This window comes from Ursus maritimus, unplaced genomic scaffold (assembly GCF_017311325.1).
Source record: "Ursus maritimus isolate PB19 unplaced genomic scaffold, ASM1731132v1 scaffold_12, whole genome shotgun sequence".
In the NCBI taxonomy this organism is placed as follows: Eukaryota; Metazoa; Chordata; class Mammalia; order Carnivora; family Ursidae; genus Ursus; species Ursus maritimus.
In genome coordinates, this window is record NW_024423564.1 from 5,265,159 (window position 1) to 5,284,506 (window position 19,348).

Here is a 19,348-nt window from a genome sequence, read left to right on the forward strand (position 1 = left end):
TAAGAGGCCCACAAAGGACTACGATTCTCCCACATGTGAATGCCCTTCTCATTGAAATCTGAATCATTTTCTTTGGGTGGTTTTAATCCCTTATTCTGTGATAAATCACAGCACAGGAAATAGTATCAATAATTTTTGATTTAGGATGAAAGTATTAAAAGACTGACAATAGTCAAGTGTTACTGAGGATGTGGAGCACTTGGGACTCTTGTACATTGCTGGTGGGAGTGTACAATGGGAAACATTTATCACTTTCTAACAATGCACACCCAATGCATGAGCCAGCAATCCCACTCCAGTACTCTTGGAATGAAAACATATATTCACCAAGAGGCTAACAATGTTTATAGCAGCTTTAGTCAGAAGCTGATAATAGCTAAAATGTCCATCAATCAAGAATGAGGAATCATAAAAACAATGACCTGTGTTTTATTTATGCAGTGGAGTACTACTAGGCAATAGAAAGAGCAAATTCACACAGGCAACAATGTGGAAGAATCACAAAAACACCAAGTCAAGTGAAACAATCCGGACATAACAGAGTACGTATTTTATTCACATAAAGTTAAAAAAGGAAAAGGCAAGACTAATCTGTAGAGTGTCCCTCACCTCAGCGGGAGGGACAAGAGGGAATTTCCCGGTAATGGGAATGTTCTATATCCTGATTTGGGTTATTGTTACAGAGCTCTATAGATTCATCAAAATCCTTCAAGCTTAATATGTAAGATGTATACATTAAACCTAATATAGTAACATCATAATTAGAAAAAATCTTCTTAGAATGCAAAACAAAACACAATTAAACAAGGAATTTGGCCATAAGGGGAATACATTTTCACCTAGTCATCTTGAAGATGTGATATGGCAAGACCCAAGAGACGAGAAACAAGTGGATAGTACAGTGGAAATAAAATGACTTGAAGAAGAAGAAGGAAGGAAAGAAGGAAAGGACGGTGAGAAGAGGAAGTTTTGAAGCCACCAGAATTCCAAAACAAAATGAAAAGATAAATGAGAATGACCCCAAATCACATGCTATTGACCATCTGAAACAATGCAGAATTACATAAAAGGTGAAATCTCTTCCCTTTTCCTGTTCCCACCTCATTTTCCAGGGTAATCACAGAGAAATGCAGTTTGTATGCTTTTTCTAGGCACATAAATACATACACACATAAATATCTGGATAGCTTTGTTCTTTTACAAAAATGGGATTACAGTCTACATATAATACTGTAATTTTCCATTAATATTGTATGGTGAAATCCTAATAAAATAAAAGCAAACTAAAACCTTAGTCTGATAAGGTCTTTGTGAACATGACATAATTTATAAATCTCTTGGGAAATTGTAGAACAGTTTATATAGTAGTTTAAAAAATGGGTTTGATATTAGACAAACCTGTTTTTAAGTCTTTTGGGCATACAACAATGCCTCACTACCCCTCTCTCTCTCTTCTCTCGCCCTCCCCTCCCCTCTCTTTTTGCCCCTTGCTACCAAATTGCATGTTTATTGCTCAAAAGCAGAACTGTTTAGATATGTGTCTTATGCTTCCATCCTGCTAATCAATACTCTTAGGGTCATACTTTCCACTCCAATCAAGGGAATGTCTACGAAGACAACAGTTCCCAAATGAATTATAGGGCCTGGTATAACAATCTTTTCACACCTCCACATATGCATCTGTAAAATATGTATGTTTTCAGATAATAAGCCCAATCAAGTCAGTGGAAATCTTTAGAAGAAAGTATAGGAGATGGAAGATAACATACATTATATGTCTTCCTTGTGTCAAGCACTGTCCTGGGCATTCCGATGTATTGAGTTTGGTCCAGCAAACACATTTTGAGGACCACCTAAGCGCCAGATATGCAGATAGAAATGGAAAGCCATATCCCTGTGCTTGAGAAGTGGCACCCGGTTGAGAGCAACAGGCCCATAAACAAATAATTTCTATACAACAAGGGGAATGGTATTACAGAAGGGGCAGGTTTAGGGCAGGGTTCCTGGAGGAGACAAGCCTGGGTTGAAAGCACTGAAGGACGAAGAAGAGAGTTAGTCGCGTGTACAGTTTTCAATTTACATCTCTGTGCCATAACTACCATCGTGCCTCTTGAGCAAATCAGCTGATGCTTTCTAGCTGGTAGAGCTTTCCACAGATATAGATAGTAGATTTCCTAGGAAATGAGGAGATGGGGAGATTCCTCTATGCCACCAGTCCCCCACATCAGGGCCGAGTGAGTGGGCATAAACTCACCTATCCTCAAAGCAGGAGTTTCTCCAGACTAGCTATAAAAGTTAATGATCACCTCCTCAAGTGACTCATTTCCTCTCTCCTGTTGATACGACTGGTCCAGTATCATGGGATGTTGCAGGGCTTGTCTGTAGCAGTGTTCATGGTCAATATCTCTGTCAAATATAAAAGGATTAAGTCTGAGACTAAAACTTTGCACACTATGGGGGCGAAGAAGAACTCGTCCACAGTTGGGTTTTTTTTTTTTTTTAATAATAAGTAATTTATGCTGTTATCTTAAGATTTAGAATTGGAAAAAATTTCAAGACTTGCCTTCTTGTTACAGAGTTACTTCATGTTTTTCCCAAAAACCTCTACCAGACTTCATTTCTCACATTCCCCTAAAGCATTTTTCTTTAATCTCCTTCTCACACTGACCATTCCATTAGGTGCTCCCCACCGCACTGCCCCTGCCTGGCTGAGGTTCTTTTCTCATGCTGATCTAAGAGTATTGAGATGCTTAGATGTCAAAAAATAATTGACCCTTTCAAAAAACTTCTAATAGGCATCAACAGTAAAGTAGAAATTGTTAAATCATTAGCTAAAATGGGTACAAAGTGAGTTGCTGCCATACCAAAGCTGGAAACGATTTATTCTTGACTTCAAATGAAGAAGCAGTGAGAAGCTCTACTCTTTGACTCAGAATGGCGTTAATCGTTCATTTGAAGAGGAAGGCAGAGGGATCACAGCCATCTGAGCTTCAATCAGGGAAACTAGAGTCAGAAAACTGTGGATATGACAAAGATTATTTACTGAAGTATAACCTAGGTGTCAGCTTGGAGATCAAATTGAATTTGACTCAAATCTCGGCTGTAGTTTTCCCCACAAACTCCCCACAATTCCTTCAAGTTCTTGGTACTTATTTCTACAAAGTTTCTCTGTCTCTAAGCTTCTTCAAAAATAGGAACAATTTCTCTTTTGTTTCACATTGATCTGTTTTGATAAGAAATCCTCTCCCATTTTTCTTGATTTCACTTATCCAGTATGGTAGCCACTAACCACATGTAGGCATTTACATTAAAATGTAGTCGACAAAAATTAGGCTTGTGATTCAGGCATCAAAGAAAAAGAGAATCATTCAGGCCTTGTGTTTTTCCCCAAAGCATCATCAGAATGCAAGAGGTTCTCTAAAACACACTTTGTACACCATGGAAACATGACTTTTTCCTGTCCTGCCACAGATGTATACACAGGCTAGAAAAAGCTGGTGGCAAAGCCTGAGTAGCATTGTAAAAAGAACCTTGGGTTAAGAGGAAGAAAGCCCAGCCTTTGATACAAACTTTACTCCAAACTAGCCGTGTATTGAGTCAGTCCTGGTGTTTCTCTGGGCCTCGGGGTCCTTACCGGTAGAGCAAAAGCACAGGACTTGAGAAATATCATTATCCTTCCCAGCCTTAACATTCTAGACCATTGAGGTTGAATAATCTCTGACACCTTCAACATAGTTTAATTTTTCGTTACCTACACCAGAGAAAGAAATTGTGTTGCCTTTCCAAATAGGCTATTTTCTTGATTAGACTTTGTGATTCAGGAAACAGAGAAGGCCTGATGTCAACGTCCAGCTCCAACACTGACCAGCATTATGACCTGACTGAGCAGGCTCTCTACTATCTCTTAACATCAGATTTCTTCCGTGTGAAATGGGGGTACATGTCCTACATCACACCCAGGGATTCTGTTAGGAGCTCATGTAATGACTCAGGTGAGAACACTGCATGGTAAAATATTGTATCAGTGTAAGCTATTTTGACATAATTGCCCTGCATTAGCACAAGATTTCAGTGCCTTGTTCCTGAGGAACAAGGAGAAGGAGCTGAAACAGGTATTTGAGGAATGGAGTGCATGCTGAGGGGGATGGAGTTGGTGCCTTAAAGAAAAAAGTCTGTATGGATCCCTCAAGCATACCACAGGGGTGCCTAACTTCCCAGTCTTGGTAGCAAATACTTTCTGCAAAGATAGACATATCCTGATTCTCCAGAGTTGAAGTGGGGCATCCTTATAGAAAGGAAGGAGAAATAAAGGAAATTGACAGTAGAACGAGATAAAAAGATTGACAGAAGGGACGCCTGGGTGGCTCAGTAGGTTAAACGTCTGCCTACGGCTCAGGTCTTGACCCCAGGGTTCTGGGATCGAGCCCCACATTGGGCTCTCTACTCAGTGGGGAGTCTGGTTCTCCCTCTCCCTCTGCCTGCCTCTCCCCCTGCTTGTGCTGTCTCTCTCTCTCTCTCTGTCAAATAAATAAATAAATAAATAAATAAATAAATAAATAAAATCTTAAAAGAAGAAAAAAGATTGACAGAAGAAAAAGTAAATCCAGGGAGAGAAGATGAGCTTCTAACAAATTACAGGATGTTGTCAGTTTTGATAAGGTGGGGTGGGAAGGAAAGACTATTTACAAACAGGGAGGGATTCTCTCTGGCTATCTGATTCTTTCTCAAGCCTTGTCTCACACATTCACTTTGACTGCAGATAAGACTTTTATGGATGGATTATTACTTCAAGCAATACTGTTGTTCTATGATTTAAACAAAGGTCATATAATTCCAGAAGCAAGAAGATATAAGAACTCAAGAGACTGCCTGGGATCTCTCAGGACACCGAAGAAGGCTGGGGTCCTCAAAGCCTTGAGGGCCAACCAGGTAATCCTCCACCCGGTTGAGGGCAGAAGGCTTTCTTTGAACATCTGTTTACCAGCTTTTCACTGGGTCAGAAATGACAAGCTCTGGGTCTAATGATGTTAGTCATGCTTTTTGCTGCTGTGTTTTTTAACTTGACCTACGCATTTCTTTCTTGCCTTGTTATAAAGAGTGTTGCCTTTGGTGTCAGCGTTGGGTTAAATCATGGCCGTGAAATCTAGCAGCTGCGAAACTCTGGGGAAGTTCCTTAATCTCAATGAAGTTTGTGTCTTCATGTGTAAAATAATGGTATCTACAAGGCAGCCTAGTTTTGATTAGATTAGGTGACATATGAGCATCCAGTGAATGTCAGGTTGTTAAGATCCACCTACAGATTATTCCAAAAGATGTTGTACCTCCCTTTCCCCAGACAGTTTGTTGGACAGAGAAGTCCTTGCTGTTTGTATTTTAAGGGGGTTGCAGGACATTGAACATACCTCCATCACCTTTGGAAGGGAGGTTCATCAGAGAAGCACAGGGTTAATGCAATGATGTAAAAGGTTGTGGGAGGGGTCCATCACAATCTTCACCTTTTGGTTTCCTTCTTTATTCACACTGTGTCAGAGCACTCACATGGACCTGTGTATGGATCCAATCTTCAGATTGTCCAGGAAAGTTTGAATATTATGTTCCATCATTCCCTTTAAACAATCTATTATTTGATAGTTAGAATACATATTCCAATTTTTGGATCATAAAGTATGCTCAAGGGAAGATTCAATGAATTACTCATCCTAATAATTATTTGGGGAAAAAAATCTTAGACCCAATCTCATACTTACGCTAAAATAAATGCCAGATGGGTGAAAGTAAAAGAAAATGTGGGTAGATATTTTAATCTTATGTGGATGGTAATGGCCCATTTTTCTGATATAAATTCCAAATGTTATAAAGGAGAGGGTAAATACAATAATTTTTGAAATTTTCAGTGTGGCAAAAGATATAAACGAGGAGAAATACAAACTGGGAAATATTCTTAGTAATATATGAAAGACAATAAATACACAAAGAAAGTCCTTACAAATTCCTGAGAAAAAAGATAATCAAACAGAAAAAATGTGCAAAGCTGTAAACCAAAAATTTACCAAAGAAATTTAAAAAGCGAATCAATCATTATATAAAAAGATGTTCAACTTCTTTTTAAATATTTTGACGAATTTTAAAAATTACTAATTTAAGTAATTTAATTATGAATATTTAAAAATACTAACCAATGAGATTTTTCTTTATTATGCCAAAATTAGCAAGAAAAAAATGAACAGCTTGGGTGTTCCTTGAAGTTTGGGGGAACCAGCATTGCTGTCTATGAGCTATTATTGGAATGTACTGAACAGCCCATTCAGAGAGATTTTAGCCAAGGGTATCAGTCTGACAGCAGGCATGTTTCGTCAAGTCACAGCCCTTTGTATGTGCATTTACACAAGGCGAAGAAGGTTCATTACAATCAATCAGTTTCTGAGAAACAAAACCAGGTAACAGAGTTCTATGACTCGATTTATATAAAATAATACACAAACCGAAAGATAGATGTATGTAGAAAGATGTCTATAAGCTATTCACTAAATTGTTTACCTCTGTGAGATAGAATTTACTTCCTAGTTTCTAGTTTTTCACGGATCCTTTAATAATTCATGTGCTGTCTGGTGATGGGGAGAGATAACAAAGTTATTTTCTTTAAAAAAAAAAAAACCAAAAACACAGTTATCACTGAAGCGTGAAGGAAAGAGGTTTGCCCTAAAGTCAGGATATCTAGTTGTAGCTGTGTGACAAGGAGCACATCACTGCATACCCATAGACCTCAGGTCCTCTCATCTGTAAAATGTGGGTATTGGACCATATATGCACTTTTAATTCTAACATAGACAAATTCACCCTTGTGACTGACTTGATTTGATTGAGGTGACGGCATAGAAAGTCCATTACCATCCCATCTGTGAGAAAGCTTGCCTTAGGCTCCCTCTGCTGGTCCACCTGAGAATAGCCGGAGCAGGCTCTTCCAATAATACTAAATGCCCCGTCCAGACTTTTTTGTTTTGTTTTGTTTTTTTATTATATTATGTTAGTCACTATACAGTACATCCCTGGTTTCTGATGTAAAGTTCGATGATTCATTAGTTGCGTATAACACCCAGTGCACCATGCAATACGTGCCCTCCTTACTACCCATCACCAGCCTATCCCATTCCCCCACCCCCCTCCCCTTTGAAGGGATAAAGAAAGGGGGGTAATCAGAAGGGGGAATGAAGCATGAGAGGCTATGAGCCCGTCCAGACTTTTAAACTCTTCAGCTCAGTACAGTTACTGGACCAGAGGACTTGCAGGTGAATTAAATTTTCCTGATCGCTACATTTAGCTTGATATTCCCTTTATGGTATAATCTGGGTTTAGCTAGAAAAATATGTTTTCCTCTGTATGTGATTTGGCATCTAAATTCCTAGGTCTGTCTCACCCACTGTGTTCAGATTGCAGATCCAGGCAAATCCAGGAACTTCGAGGGAAAATTCAGAAGATCTCTGAGACCCTTATAGGAGAGGTTTCCGAAGCATTTCTGCTGCCTGGGGAAGAGGAAGATGGCTCCCCAAAGCATGTGGCTGCTCCTACTGCTGAGCTGTGTAGCCAGCACTGAAGTCCTAGCTGGTGAGTATCAGTGTTTGCTCAGCACACTGACACAGCCATCAACTCGCCCCACAAAATGTTAGGTGCTGCAGGCAATAGATGTCAAAGACAGGAACGAAAGACAGGGTCACATGGTAAAAAGTGCAAGGACTGTAGAGTCAAACAAATTCTAACTTGTGTGGTTGTGAGCCAAAGTTAAATTATCAAATGTATGTCGGTTATGAAGGGTGGACTTTTTGGTGAAGGGTGGAGATGATGTATTGAAAGCACCTGACACCCAGTAGTCAAGTGAGAGCCATAATTAGAGCTACCCAACGTTCATGCATCGTTTTCCCATTTGAACATACCAGGAGTTCTGGTTTGCCAGGGACTTCAGCCTCATTGGAGAGATGGCTCCTACACCCATGTAGACCCAGCATCAAGTACAAAGTAACATGTCAACAATGTGAGAATCAATACTGATCTTCCAGTGGAGAAAGCCGGGAAGAAAACTGTACACATGAGCTAAGAATAAGTATCGTAGAATATCTGAAATGGAAAGAAATGAAATGAGGGCACATCTGGCATAATACTTCTGTTCTGTTTATGAGGAAGATGAGGCCCGAAGGAAGTGGAGACTCGCCCAAGATCACATAGCGAGATTACGTGATGTTCTGGCTCCTGGTCCGGGGTGGCTCTCCTAGTCCCATGTGGCCCCATGAGGAAAACCATGGCTGAGCATGTATATAACCTGGCACTCCTCCCACCAGGGAATACTTTGGCCAAGGGGGGATGCACTGGCAGGACAAAGAGAAGCAGGGTTCTTTGGGCACCATGTTGGTGTCCGTGGTGCATGTCTGTGGTCCTTGCCTTAGCCTACCTTTGATATGTCCTAGGGCTCAAAGGCTCTCCACCCTCCACCCCATGCCAACTGCCAGCCACCAGCTCTCTCAATCCTTATGGCTGCTTGGGACCTGGCGGATTCAGCCACTTTCTCCGACCCATGCTAGAGTGTGAAAGACTATGGGAGGCAGTCCCCAAGCCTTCCTGTGGAGCCAACTAACCAGAGAGTTAGCTCCCTGCTGTTCTGGTTCTTGCTTCCCTGCAGAGACTTGAAATTCACCCAAGCTAAAGCCAGGGAGTGAGAAACCAGTCACCCTACTCTGGGTCTTCACCAAAGCTCTCTGGTTCCTGTCCCCCAGAGGAGGTAGAGCCAGGACACTCCCACAGGTCATTCCATTGCTCTTCCATAGATCCTCTTCACAGCTGTAGAGACTTTCTGGGGTTGCTGCACAGGAAGATCCAGCTGGATAGGGCTGCGGGGCCGAGTCACGACAGCCCTTCCGTGCTAGCCTGCTAGCCAGAGTGGGGAGCTTATCTAAAAGCATAGGAGGCCCCTGGGGGATGAAAGAGAACAGGAGAATGGGGCGAACAAGGGACAGTGGTGTCATCTGAGTGGGGAGAGAGGAAGTGCTTGCTATGTGACAACAGTAGTCTGTGGACATCCTCTAGGAGCAGGAGGAGCCCCGCACTGGTGTCCAGCCCTGGAGCGCAGCCACAGGGTCACAAAGCCCAAATGTACCAGCCCTGCATTCCCTTCATCAGGCCCCCTGCATTTCCAGCCATCTTCTGGCTTCTTGAACCTTTAGATCTGGTGACGGGGCCCCCTCACTAATCAACTAGCAGGAAGAGCTTGTGCCTCTCTCCATCATGGTTTCCTTGGCTTCCAGGCCTTGGTTCTCCTACTCCTTTCCACCGTGCTTGCCTGAAAGATGCCCTCAACTTAAGGCAAACCTCAGTGCTCGCTCTCGCTGTGCACAGCTTGTGAGCTTCTGCCCCCATGCCTCTGCTCACACACTCTCTTGGCCTAACATGTCCCCTTGCTACTGACTTACAGCCCAGCTCGCCCATCTTTGATTCTGTCCAAGTTGTCATCTAACATGTCCTGTGTCCCCCTGACCAAAAACACCACTCCTTCCTTGTGATGCTGAAAACTGCCGATTTATGCCCTTTGTCCACTGTGGTGCTGCCTTGAATTACGGCTGTTTGACCTTATGACCAAAGTGGGGATTCTGCCGGTTGCTGAGTATGTCTGCTCCAATTGTGCATTCCGTAACTGGGGAGTTAATTGCAGGGTGGTCTGGGGGTCCAACCAGGTCCGCTGTGAAACTCCTAGCTAAAATTCCTTGGCCACCTGGCCTCCATAAGCCCCTACTCTTACAGACCACAGTGATGTTTTGAGTCTCCTGGAGTTAGTGTCAGTTCAGAACCAGTATCCAATAATCCTCAAAAGATCTGATTGTATCCTTTTCTCCAATGCACAGTTACCCTTATAAAGGCCATAGTTCCCTTTGGAGAAGGCTGGGAGAAAGATTAACAGTATAAAGTTTTGGCAACATAGCAGGATCCTTCCTCAGGGCACCCAGCCTCCCCATCATTCTGGAAACTGACCAGTGTGGGAAGTGATTGTATTTGCCATCCTGACTTGTGATTGCTTCTGATGTCTGTGCAGACATCCTCATGAGACCCAGCTGCGCTCCTGGATGGTTTTACTACATGTCCAATTGCTACGGATACTTCCGGAAGCTGAGGAGCTGGTCTGAGGCCGAGGTAAGAAATCTGGCCCCGTGCTTGGATGGGTATCTCTAAAGGAGGGGGCCACCCAGAGCTGCAGGTCTTGTGTGACTCAGAATTAAGGGTCCTTCCTGGGCATTCTGAGGAGTCACCTGGCTGCTGAAATGGGAAGAAGACGGTTGTGTGTTCCACTCATTCAGTTCTCAAAGCATTGATGGAGCATGTGACGGACCCTAGATGGGCCGTGAAGATGTAAGAACAAGCAAGAAACAGCCATTACCGTCAAGGAGGTCACTGTCAGTAAGAAGGACAGAAATCCACAAATAGGGGAATAAGAAGATAAAGACCTTATAGAATCACTGAATGGCTGTACCCGATTTACCAGAAAGAGCAGTGTGCAGACAGGCATGGGGCATGGTCTTCAGAACCTCCTGACAGAAAGCGAAGCAGTCTAAACAAGTGGAAGCCTTCACCGTCTACACCACCCAACAAATGTACTGGTTTTGTTTCACTGAGGTTTTGTTTAGAAGATACTCCAGTGGCCACTCCACCTCAGAGGAGTGTGGGAAGCCCATGCTGCTGTTTCTCTGGGTTGTGGTTGTTTCATTGATGTGACTGGTTGGGGGTGCCTTACGGGGAAATGTGTGTGATCTGGGCCCAGAATAGCCTCAGAACTCTGTATATAAATACTTCAGCAATGATGGAGCACTTACCAAGTGATAGCTCTTGTGCATACAAAGTCTTCTCTGGCCTTAAAAAGTGCAGGAATTGTGCAAGATTGTGACATTTAAACAGAACGTTTCAATGCAGCGTGAACATGAGTGACTCTCCCAAGATTATACCCAGAGTAACTAGTGGAACAAACCCAGGGAAATCAGCCCTAATGCAATGCTTTCTGGGCTGATGTGGGTGATAGTTACAGAGAGAGAGAGGAAGAAAGAGAGAGAGAGAGAGAGAACACTAAATGAAGAAGGTGTTTCCCAGACACTGTTCTCTGAAAGAAAGCAAGCTGATGGAGAGCAATGAAGGTTTCCTCAATTCTTGAGAAGCAACTGGAAGAAATCTTGCAAAGCCACCTGTACTGCTTGTCTCCAGAGATTCCAACACGAATTCTGCCAACACAAAGAGGAAGATACCTGGGAGACTTTGGAGTAATAGAGACCTGAGTTTTAATAATGACCCTGCCTTACAGAGTTAAGCTGTACCTCACTTGCCTGGTTTCTTGCTTTAAAATGGGGATGACACTTTGTCCCACGGACTTCTCAGAAGAATTCATTAAAATAACTTGCAAAGAGCCTATGGCACATGCTGGGTGCTCAGTTGAGGTTCTCAAGGCAAAAACAGTCCACAGAATTGATTCGGAGCCTTAGCAGAATTAACCGGTTACTCCTGAACAGAATGCAGAGAAGGCGCTGGGAAAGGATCCAACAAAAGTTTACCATGGCCACTGCTGCTGCTTGACTAGTGGCCAGTATTGAGGGTCCGTCTTAGTTCTCGAGAGCCCTGGTATGGAGGGCTCGTGAAGATGACGGGTAGATCTGATCTCGGACATGAGAGGCAGAGAGGTCTGAGTTCCAGGCCAGTTTCCTCACTACCAGGAGTGGGAACCTGGAGGAAAAGCTCACTGAACCACTTGGAGCCCGTTTCCTCTTCTGTTCCAGGAATCCCTTGTGAATGGTACTCTCACTAAATGTTGACTGGCGATCTGGCTTCCATGCCTCACAAGTTTGAAAGTCAGATGAAATTAGGGGTCTGGAAGCATTCTGGTGTTGTGAAGTGGTGGGTAAATGGGAAGCCTGCATGAACATTCAACTCTATCCACATCTCGTCATGAACCCGATACTAGAGGGAAGCATTGGAAGAGCAACCACAGCCAAAGCCATGTTTTTATTCAATTAAATTGTATTGCTTTACCATGTAGGCAGATCCTGTAACACAACCCCCAAAGAGCATAAAATAAGTATATATCTATACGTAGCTATAAGATGTGTATACATAAAAGTTTGTCTTGTTTAATTGGACAGTAAGCTTCCAGTTAGGGAATGGTTATGCCGCATCTTCCATCCGATACCTGAAACAAAAGATGATTATCACTGTAACCGATAAGAAAAATCCAGATCACATTCTCTTGCATAGGAATGAAGGTAGCATCTTTGAAGAACAAGAATTTGGGATAAAAAAACACATATAGCAGTAAAACAAATTTGGGTCTGGAGCTGAGAGTTTTAAAAGTTGCAACAGAGCCGATAGTCATGCTCACATACCAGCCCCTAGTCTAGTTTAACTCGGATGAAGACACTCAAAAATCCAACTAGATTAAATCCTGTGGCTACCGCTGAGGAAAAGCAGACAGGCACATTCATCTAGAATCAGAAAGTCCCGAACACGGGATCTTCACTTCTAAACCAACATCCGAGGAGTCTCCCCTCTCCTGGAGGAAGCATCACCGAATTTTAGACAATCCACACTATTCCTATTTGGTACCAAATAAAGATAAGGTACAGAGCGCTGTTTATAATTTATAGTGTACTGTTCTTGTGCCATATAGGGCCAGCCAGAATAATTTAAAGTAAAACGGACATCGAACTTGGGAGTTACGCAGACCTGGGCTCTATTCTTGGGCAACTAAGTCTAACACCCTTTTCTGATCCTGCATTTCTCCACCATCAACTAAAGATGGGTCCTACTTCCTGAGACTGGCGTGAGGATTCAGTGGGCTAGCATGTGTGAGGCGCTCATGATTTTGGAGGTGCTCCGTGACGAACACCACCGTGCTGTACCTGTTCTGAGACGTATCCTGTTCACGTCTGAACGCCTCCAAAATCAGGTGTTCCCTTAGATAAAATAGCAGTGAAGTGATCTTTTTCTCTCTTTCTTTTTGACATGAAACAAAGGGCACATTTTATAACCAGTGATTTCTTAGACTTGTTGAAATGCAGAATTAGAATATTATAATTATAGCCATTATTGCCTCACACAACTCCCTTGTGTAGCAGAATAATTATTTCTTCGACTTTACCGAGAAGGAGTGTGAGCCTCAGAGAGGCCACGTGACTTGTCAAGGTCACATACAGTAATGGGATGCAAGACCAGGAGGACCCCAGGCACGTCCACGGACCCTAAAGCTCACAACTTTGCCTCGAGCAGCCTCTTCTTCTGAGACCCCACCTCTGGGGATGGGCGGTGTCGTGGGGTGTAGACCTCCATTCTGGAGGAGGTGGGGCTGTGCACTCCATGTTGCTTCGTGCACTAGGGTTCTGGGGGGAGGACTATGCTTTTAAAACTTCAGAGATGTCTTGCCCACAGTTTGAGTGTCAGTCCTACGGAAACGGAGCCCACCTGGCATCTCTCCAGAGCACAGATGAAGCCACCATGGTAGCAAAGTACATAACTGGCTACCAAAGAAACCAGCCTGTGTGGATCGGCCTGCACGACCCAGAAAAGGTAACCTCAGACTTGGCCCATAGATGCCCCCTGGGGAGAGCCAGATAGATAGCCCTTAGTCTGGGAAACGGCCTCCAGCCCTACTGACAGGGGCACAGGTCCTGAACCTCCTTCAGTCACTGCCTCCAATCCATAGAGGCCAAAGCCTCAAGCTCTGGGTCTCACTTCTGGCTCTCAGTGGAGGAAATTATTTCAATGGCATCATTCTGCAGAACTTCTATCTAAGTAAAGTCCTCCCAAATCTTAGAACACCAAATTACTGGCTTTTCAGAGCCTTAAAAAAAGTTGTGTAAGTATACATACGTATATACATACATATATACATGTATATATACATACATATATACATGTATATATATACACATATACATAAATATAATCACACACACACCTGCTAGGGACCAGCTTAATTAAATTCCATTAGATCTTGAGTTAAAGTTGGGAACTTTCAGCCAAGGTTTTTCCTAGATGGTATTGCGTTTTTTATGTCATCCATGATTTTTTTCACTAGGCCTTCGTTTCACTCTCCATCAATACCTCATTGTAAAGAATGGCATGTGTGTGGGCTGGTTGCAGAGGTCTCTATGTGGGACCTGCAGTTTACAGATTCTTTGTGGGGCTTCTATCATTAACCCAAACAAACATAAGAAACACAAGAAGAGAACCCCCAGGCTTTCTGTTTCTTGACAAAACTTTGCCATAGATGTTGCCAATATTTTATAAAATTATACATTTTTATGTATTCACATGCTATCAATCAGAACTCTCTTTCAGAGTCCAGACAAATATTTACAACTGTTTATACCAGATTTGTTTTGGTAATTTAATTTTCTACATTCATAACTGAAGAAAGTAAATAGCTCATAAAATCCTTTAAAAAATTGTGCAATGTCTCTAGTTATCAAAGAAATGCAAATTAAAATAGCAATATAATTTGATTTATCAGATTATCATACTTTTGCTTTCTCTTAATGCATAATATTTTTAGGGATATAAAGAAATATAAAGAAAGTCCCCAGTAGATGGGGACTTAAATTCCTACAGTTGAAAAATGTTTGGAAAGTAGTTTGGTCATGCATATCAGTACCCTCAACATATTGACGCCCTTTGACCCCTTCATTCTACTTCCGGGTTTCCATCCTAAGAAAATAAGTTTAAGCACAGAAACAGCTCTAGGAACAAAGTTGTTCATGTCAGTATTCTTTCTAATGAGAGTACGTTGGAAACAATGTAAACATCATCAACAGAATTAAGGCAAATTTTAGTATATTATTACCATTTAAAGATGTTTAGAAGCAAGAGGCACAGCTGAAGAGGTATTTTAAAGGTCACCACATATGTTAGCACATAAAAATACTGTGATAGAGAAAAACGTTTACACCAGAAGGAAGTACGCCAAATTGTTAGTGTTTTCCTCTCGGTGATTAAATGGGGTGAGTTTTCTATTTTTCATTCCGTGCACATTTCTGTGCCTCCCCAGTTTTTGCAACGACACATTTTTATAAGTTTCCAAGGTGCTGGAGGGGAGCGCCCGGCCGTGAGGCCTGCAGGTGACTGTCCTCCTTCTCTGGTCACTTGCAGAGGCAGCAGTGGCAATGGATCGATGGAGCCTTCTATGTATACAGAAGCTGGGCTGGCGGGTCCGAGCATGGGAACAAGTACTGTGCGGAGATGAGCTCCGAGAACGGTAAGTTCTCATGCACCTCACCTTGCCTCTTCCCAAATCGCAGCTCCTGCCCTTTACCTGTAAGAGCAAAAAATGGAACATCTGCTCCCCATCGCCCCATCCGCACCAGCAACTCTGTTTTCTATGGGACAGTGGCCTTGCCACAGACATGGTGTACCAACCTTCAGTCGGCTGTGACCATTTTACAGTCTTGGCCATACCCATGACTGTTCAGTTATTTACTTAACATGTTCTTGAAATCCACTCACTTTCTCACTTAAATACGCTTATTTTTAAATCCTATTATATTCACACCGTGAGGGAGAAAGATGCCACATTTTGGGAAACCCAGACTACCAGGTGCAAATATGTGAGACCCCTGCTGGCTTCTTGAGAGTCAGGGTTCCCCGGGAGCCCTGCGGACCTCCTCTTGGCCTGCATTCTTCCCTCTTGTTTGTTTCCCGGAGTTTTGTCCCGGAAGTGCAGGGCCCAGAACCTCAGGGGCAGGCTGCATATAGTCACGTGAGTCTCCTTGTTTCTCTTGTCTGCTTTCATTCCTTGCTTTTTGAGCCAATGAGGTAGAGTTTTCGACCTTTGTACCGATGACATTTGGGCTGGATAATTCTTCGTTGTGGGGGCTGCCCTGTTCATGGTAGTTTTAGGATGCCCTGGTCTCTAATCATCAGATGTCAGTAGAACCACCCCTCCCCCACCACAAGTTGTTTCCACCAAAAATATCTCTAGACATTGCCAAATATCCCTTTAGGGGCAAAACTGCTTGCATTTGAGAACCACAGCAGATAAGTGATGTGGAAGATCTCCGCTATGAAGCAAGAAAACAGAATATTAAAGGTAAAGAGGCTACTCAATGCCAAAGACAACATCCCAGTGGGTTTAAAAGGCCCCAAGTTGTCACCAGGACACCCCTCTGAGGCAGGAAGTGAGTCTGGGAAAGGCCTGGACTGAGGACTCAGGGACATGAGGCAGGGTGACTGTCATCTGAGGAATAAAGCTTATAAGCACAAAAAAGAGCAGGAAAACTTTCCAACAGCAAAGGATGAATGGTAGACGGAAGGCACCAACTCTGAGGCCAGGTCTAGACCCTTCACGCTACGAGGGTTTCCTCACAGACAAAGGAGGGACTTCTCACAGACTTGCAGAGACCGCAACCACTGCTGTGAACAGCTCAAGACAGCCAGATGGAAGGAACACAACTGAATCCATAGGTAGAAGCTAACAAAATGTGGATTTTTGTCTAAATTAAGGAAAAAATTTTAAACAATTAGCACTACCCAAAAATCGAATGGGCCACCCCTAGGAAGTAGTAAGAACCCCATCACTAGAGTTAACCAAGCAAAAGTGGACATTGTAGCTGCTACAGGTGTTAGAAGAGAAGCTCCAAGGCACATGGAGAATCGATTGAGGAACACTGTAAAAATACAAATTCTAGGCAACACTTTGGACCTATAACATCCGAAGCTCTAGGGCTGGAGGCCAGAGCAGCTTTGGGGAAGCCATGGACCGGATGCCCTCCAGAGTCCTTCCCCTGATCCTGAGATTTCAACAGGACCAAGTTCTCAAACACAAGTCTTTCCCGTCGGTCCACGTTCACAAGGGCACGTTCCCAGGAATGGAGCCACTTGTGTGGAAGCCGGAAACCTGACGTCCCCCTGAACACACCAGGTCTTTCAGAATCTCTTCCTTTCCTGGGGTCACTCAGCCCAGCTCTGAGCCACCAGAACACAGGTGCTCAAGCCAGAAAAGCACAAGGAACACAACAAGGATTAGTGAGAAACTGGTAGAAGATAGAATTTTAGAGAACCTTCCCTTGGCCCCATCAGTGTCATTTTATATTTGTGTAACAGATTTAGCCCCACCAACTCGGGGGCTGAATTGCTTCTTTAAGACACCAAAGGTATAGTACTAATGGACCAAAACACAGCCACACGCACACATACTGTGTGTGACTGGACTCGTTCCTCTGTTCCATCTTTTTAGAAGGACCCTCCCAGGGCATTTTGTCTGGTTGGTTCTTCTCTCGCACTCTCTGACTCCATTTCTGCACCACAGCGGCTCTCTTGTGACTCTCTGGCAAACCGCACTTCCCGCGCTTTCTGACATTTCTCTTGGTCCACTCTGACACATTTAATAATGATAACGAGGGTGCTATAATTTAAAGAGAAATTTCATATTCAGTGGAGTTGGGGTCAAGACCATGGGCTCTGCATTCTGAATGCCTGGGGTAGGATTCCATTCCTCCATGTAGCTGTGTGACCTTGCACAGTTTTCCTCCTTCTCTGGGCCTCAGTTGCCCCTCCGTAAAGACGGCAAACCAAGAGGACGAATCACGTGAATACGTAGCGGTGAGGTGCTTATCCCAGTGCGGGTTAGGCTCACGGTTCTCGCCACCTGGAGGGAAGGGCTGTGGTCCCTACACACACCTCGCTGGTGTTGAGGAAGGGAGGAGGCACCAGGGCGGGACCCGCAGGTCAGAGCCAGGCAGACATCCAGACGCCGCACTCTGTTGCTCACACCGCACGGTGACAAGTGACTCCATGCACGGCAATAGTTGGACCTCTCCTCAAAACCATTTCAGTTTCAAGAGACCACCTCCTGGGGCACCTGGGTGGCTCAGTCGTTAAGCGTCTGCCTTCGGCTCAGGGTGTGATCCCAGGGTCCCGGGATCAAGCCCCGCATCAGGCTCCCTGCTCCACTGGGAGCCTGCTTCTTCCTCTCCCATGCCCCCCTGCTTCTTTTCCCTCTCTCACTGGCTGTGTCTCTCTCTGTCAAATAAATAAATCTTAAAAAAAAAAAAAGATCACTTCTTCCTTGCTCTAGATCCTTCTTTGTAAAGGGATGGCCTGCGGGCCATGACTGGCTCGGCAGCTTCCAATTCTTTGACCTTCCAACAGGTGCTGCTTAGTGCCTCAGCTGTGAACTCTGGAGAAATCACCCTCACAGCCTCACAGCACCCTGTTTCAAGCACAAAGGACCCCACTTTCTGTGGGTTCATGTCAAGCTCTGCCTTCCCTCCAAAGGAATGCTGGCATGGGGCTACAGCAATTGTGTGTGATGTTTAAATTATTTTTCTTTCTGGTAACAACGTTAGTTCCGGTATTAGTGTCTGGTTTTTCAGAGGGACAGAAGTTACAGTTTGAATTTGCAGAGAGACAGATTTCTTTTAAAGAACTGGCTCATGCGATTTTCGGGCTGGCAAAGCTGACGTGTGCAGGGCGGTCCAGCGACCAGAGACCCCACAATAGCTGATGTCACAGTCCTGGGCCGGGGGCACTTTGGACGCAGAATTCCGTGCTCCTTGGGGAAACTCCAGCTTTTCACTGATGGGATGATTACCCATATTATGGAGGGTAATCTGCTTTACTCAGAGTCGACTAATTTAAATACTAACCACAGCTAAAAAACAAAAAAGCCCTTATGGCAGCATGTAGGGTGGCATTTGACCCAACACCTGGGCACACGTCCCAGCCTAGAGGACACATGAAATGAACCATGGCAGTACCTTCCCGGCGGTTCCAAGCAAAACACCCAGGTAGCGCGGGTCAGTGCAGGACAGAACTGGATAGATGTGAACGTCTGCTTCTTTTCTTCCAGATTTTTTAACCTGGAAGAGCAACCACTGCAGCAAGCGCCAGCACTTCTTGTGCAAGTACCGGCCGTAGAGCGAGCCTGGAGGCGGTGCCCATGCCGTGCGCAAGCCCCTGTCCTCTCCCTCTGGGCGTGCCGCCTGCGTCTGCTCATCATCTCGGAGTCGCAGCCACTGACGCTCATGAGGCCCTTACTGCACTCACTTCTTTAGGTTTATGAGCGCCAGGTCCTCAGCCCTGGCAGATGGTGGCTTCTAGCTCTAAAGGTCAGCCCAGGATCTGTCTCCACGGTCTTCTGCTTTCCTCCTCCTCACCTCCGGCTGTCGCGGAGGAGGGAGGGGACTGATGAAGTAGCCGGGTGCTGGGGCGTCAGGGGTAAAGGATTGAAGACAGGAGGAGAAGCCTCAGGAGTGAGCCCCCAGCCCCTTCAGCTTCTGCACCCTCTGCCCTTTCTCTAGTGCCCACACCCTCCTGCTCAGACACCTGCTTAGTTTTCCTT

At 44.2% G+C, this 19,348-nt stretch overlaps 1 protein-coding gene across 1 annotated transcript; it reads left to right on the forward strand.

Annotated features, from left to right (window-relative positions):
* The first annotated feature begins 7,535 nt into the window (after positions 1 to 7,535).
* On the forward strand, positions 7,536 to 19,019 carry REG4 (regenerating family member 4). The gene is made up of 5 exons (XM_008706353.1): positions 7,536 to 7,602; positions 10,073 to 10,170; positions 13,441 to 13,578; positions 15,160 to 15,265; positions 18,857 to 19,019. Exons 1-5 carry the CDS (start codon positions 7,536 to 7,538, stop codon positions 18,922 to 18,924), a joined length of 477 nt encoding a protein of 158 aa, XP_008704575.1. The 3' UTR covers positions 18,925 to 19,019.
* Positions 19,020 to 19,348: the final 329 nt, after the last annotated feature.

Bases quoted from the DNA above. Each gene is read 5' to 3' on its own strand.
- REG4 (XM_008706353.1), top strand. From the start codon at position 7,536: ATGGCTCCCCAAAGCATGTGGCTGCTCCTACTGCTGAGCTGTGTAGCC. The intron at 7,603-10,072 runs GTGAGTATCAGT...ATGTCTGTGCAG, and splicing joins CAGCACTGAAGTCCTAGCTG to ACATCCTCATGAGACCCAGC. The intron at 10,171-13,440 runs GTAAGAAATCTG...TCTTGCCCACAG, and splicing joins GGAGCTGGTCTGAGGCCGAG to TTTGAGTGTCAGTCCTACGG.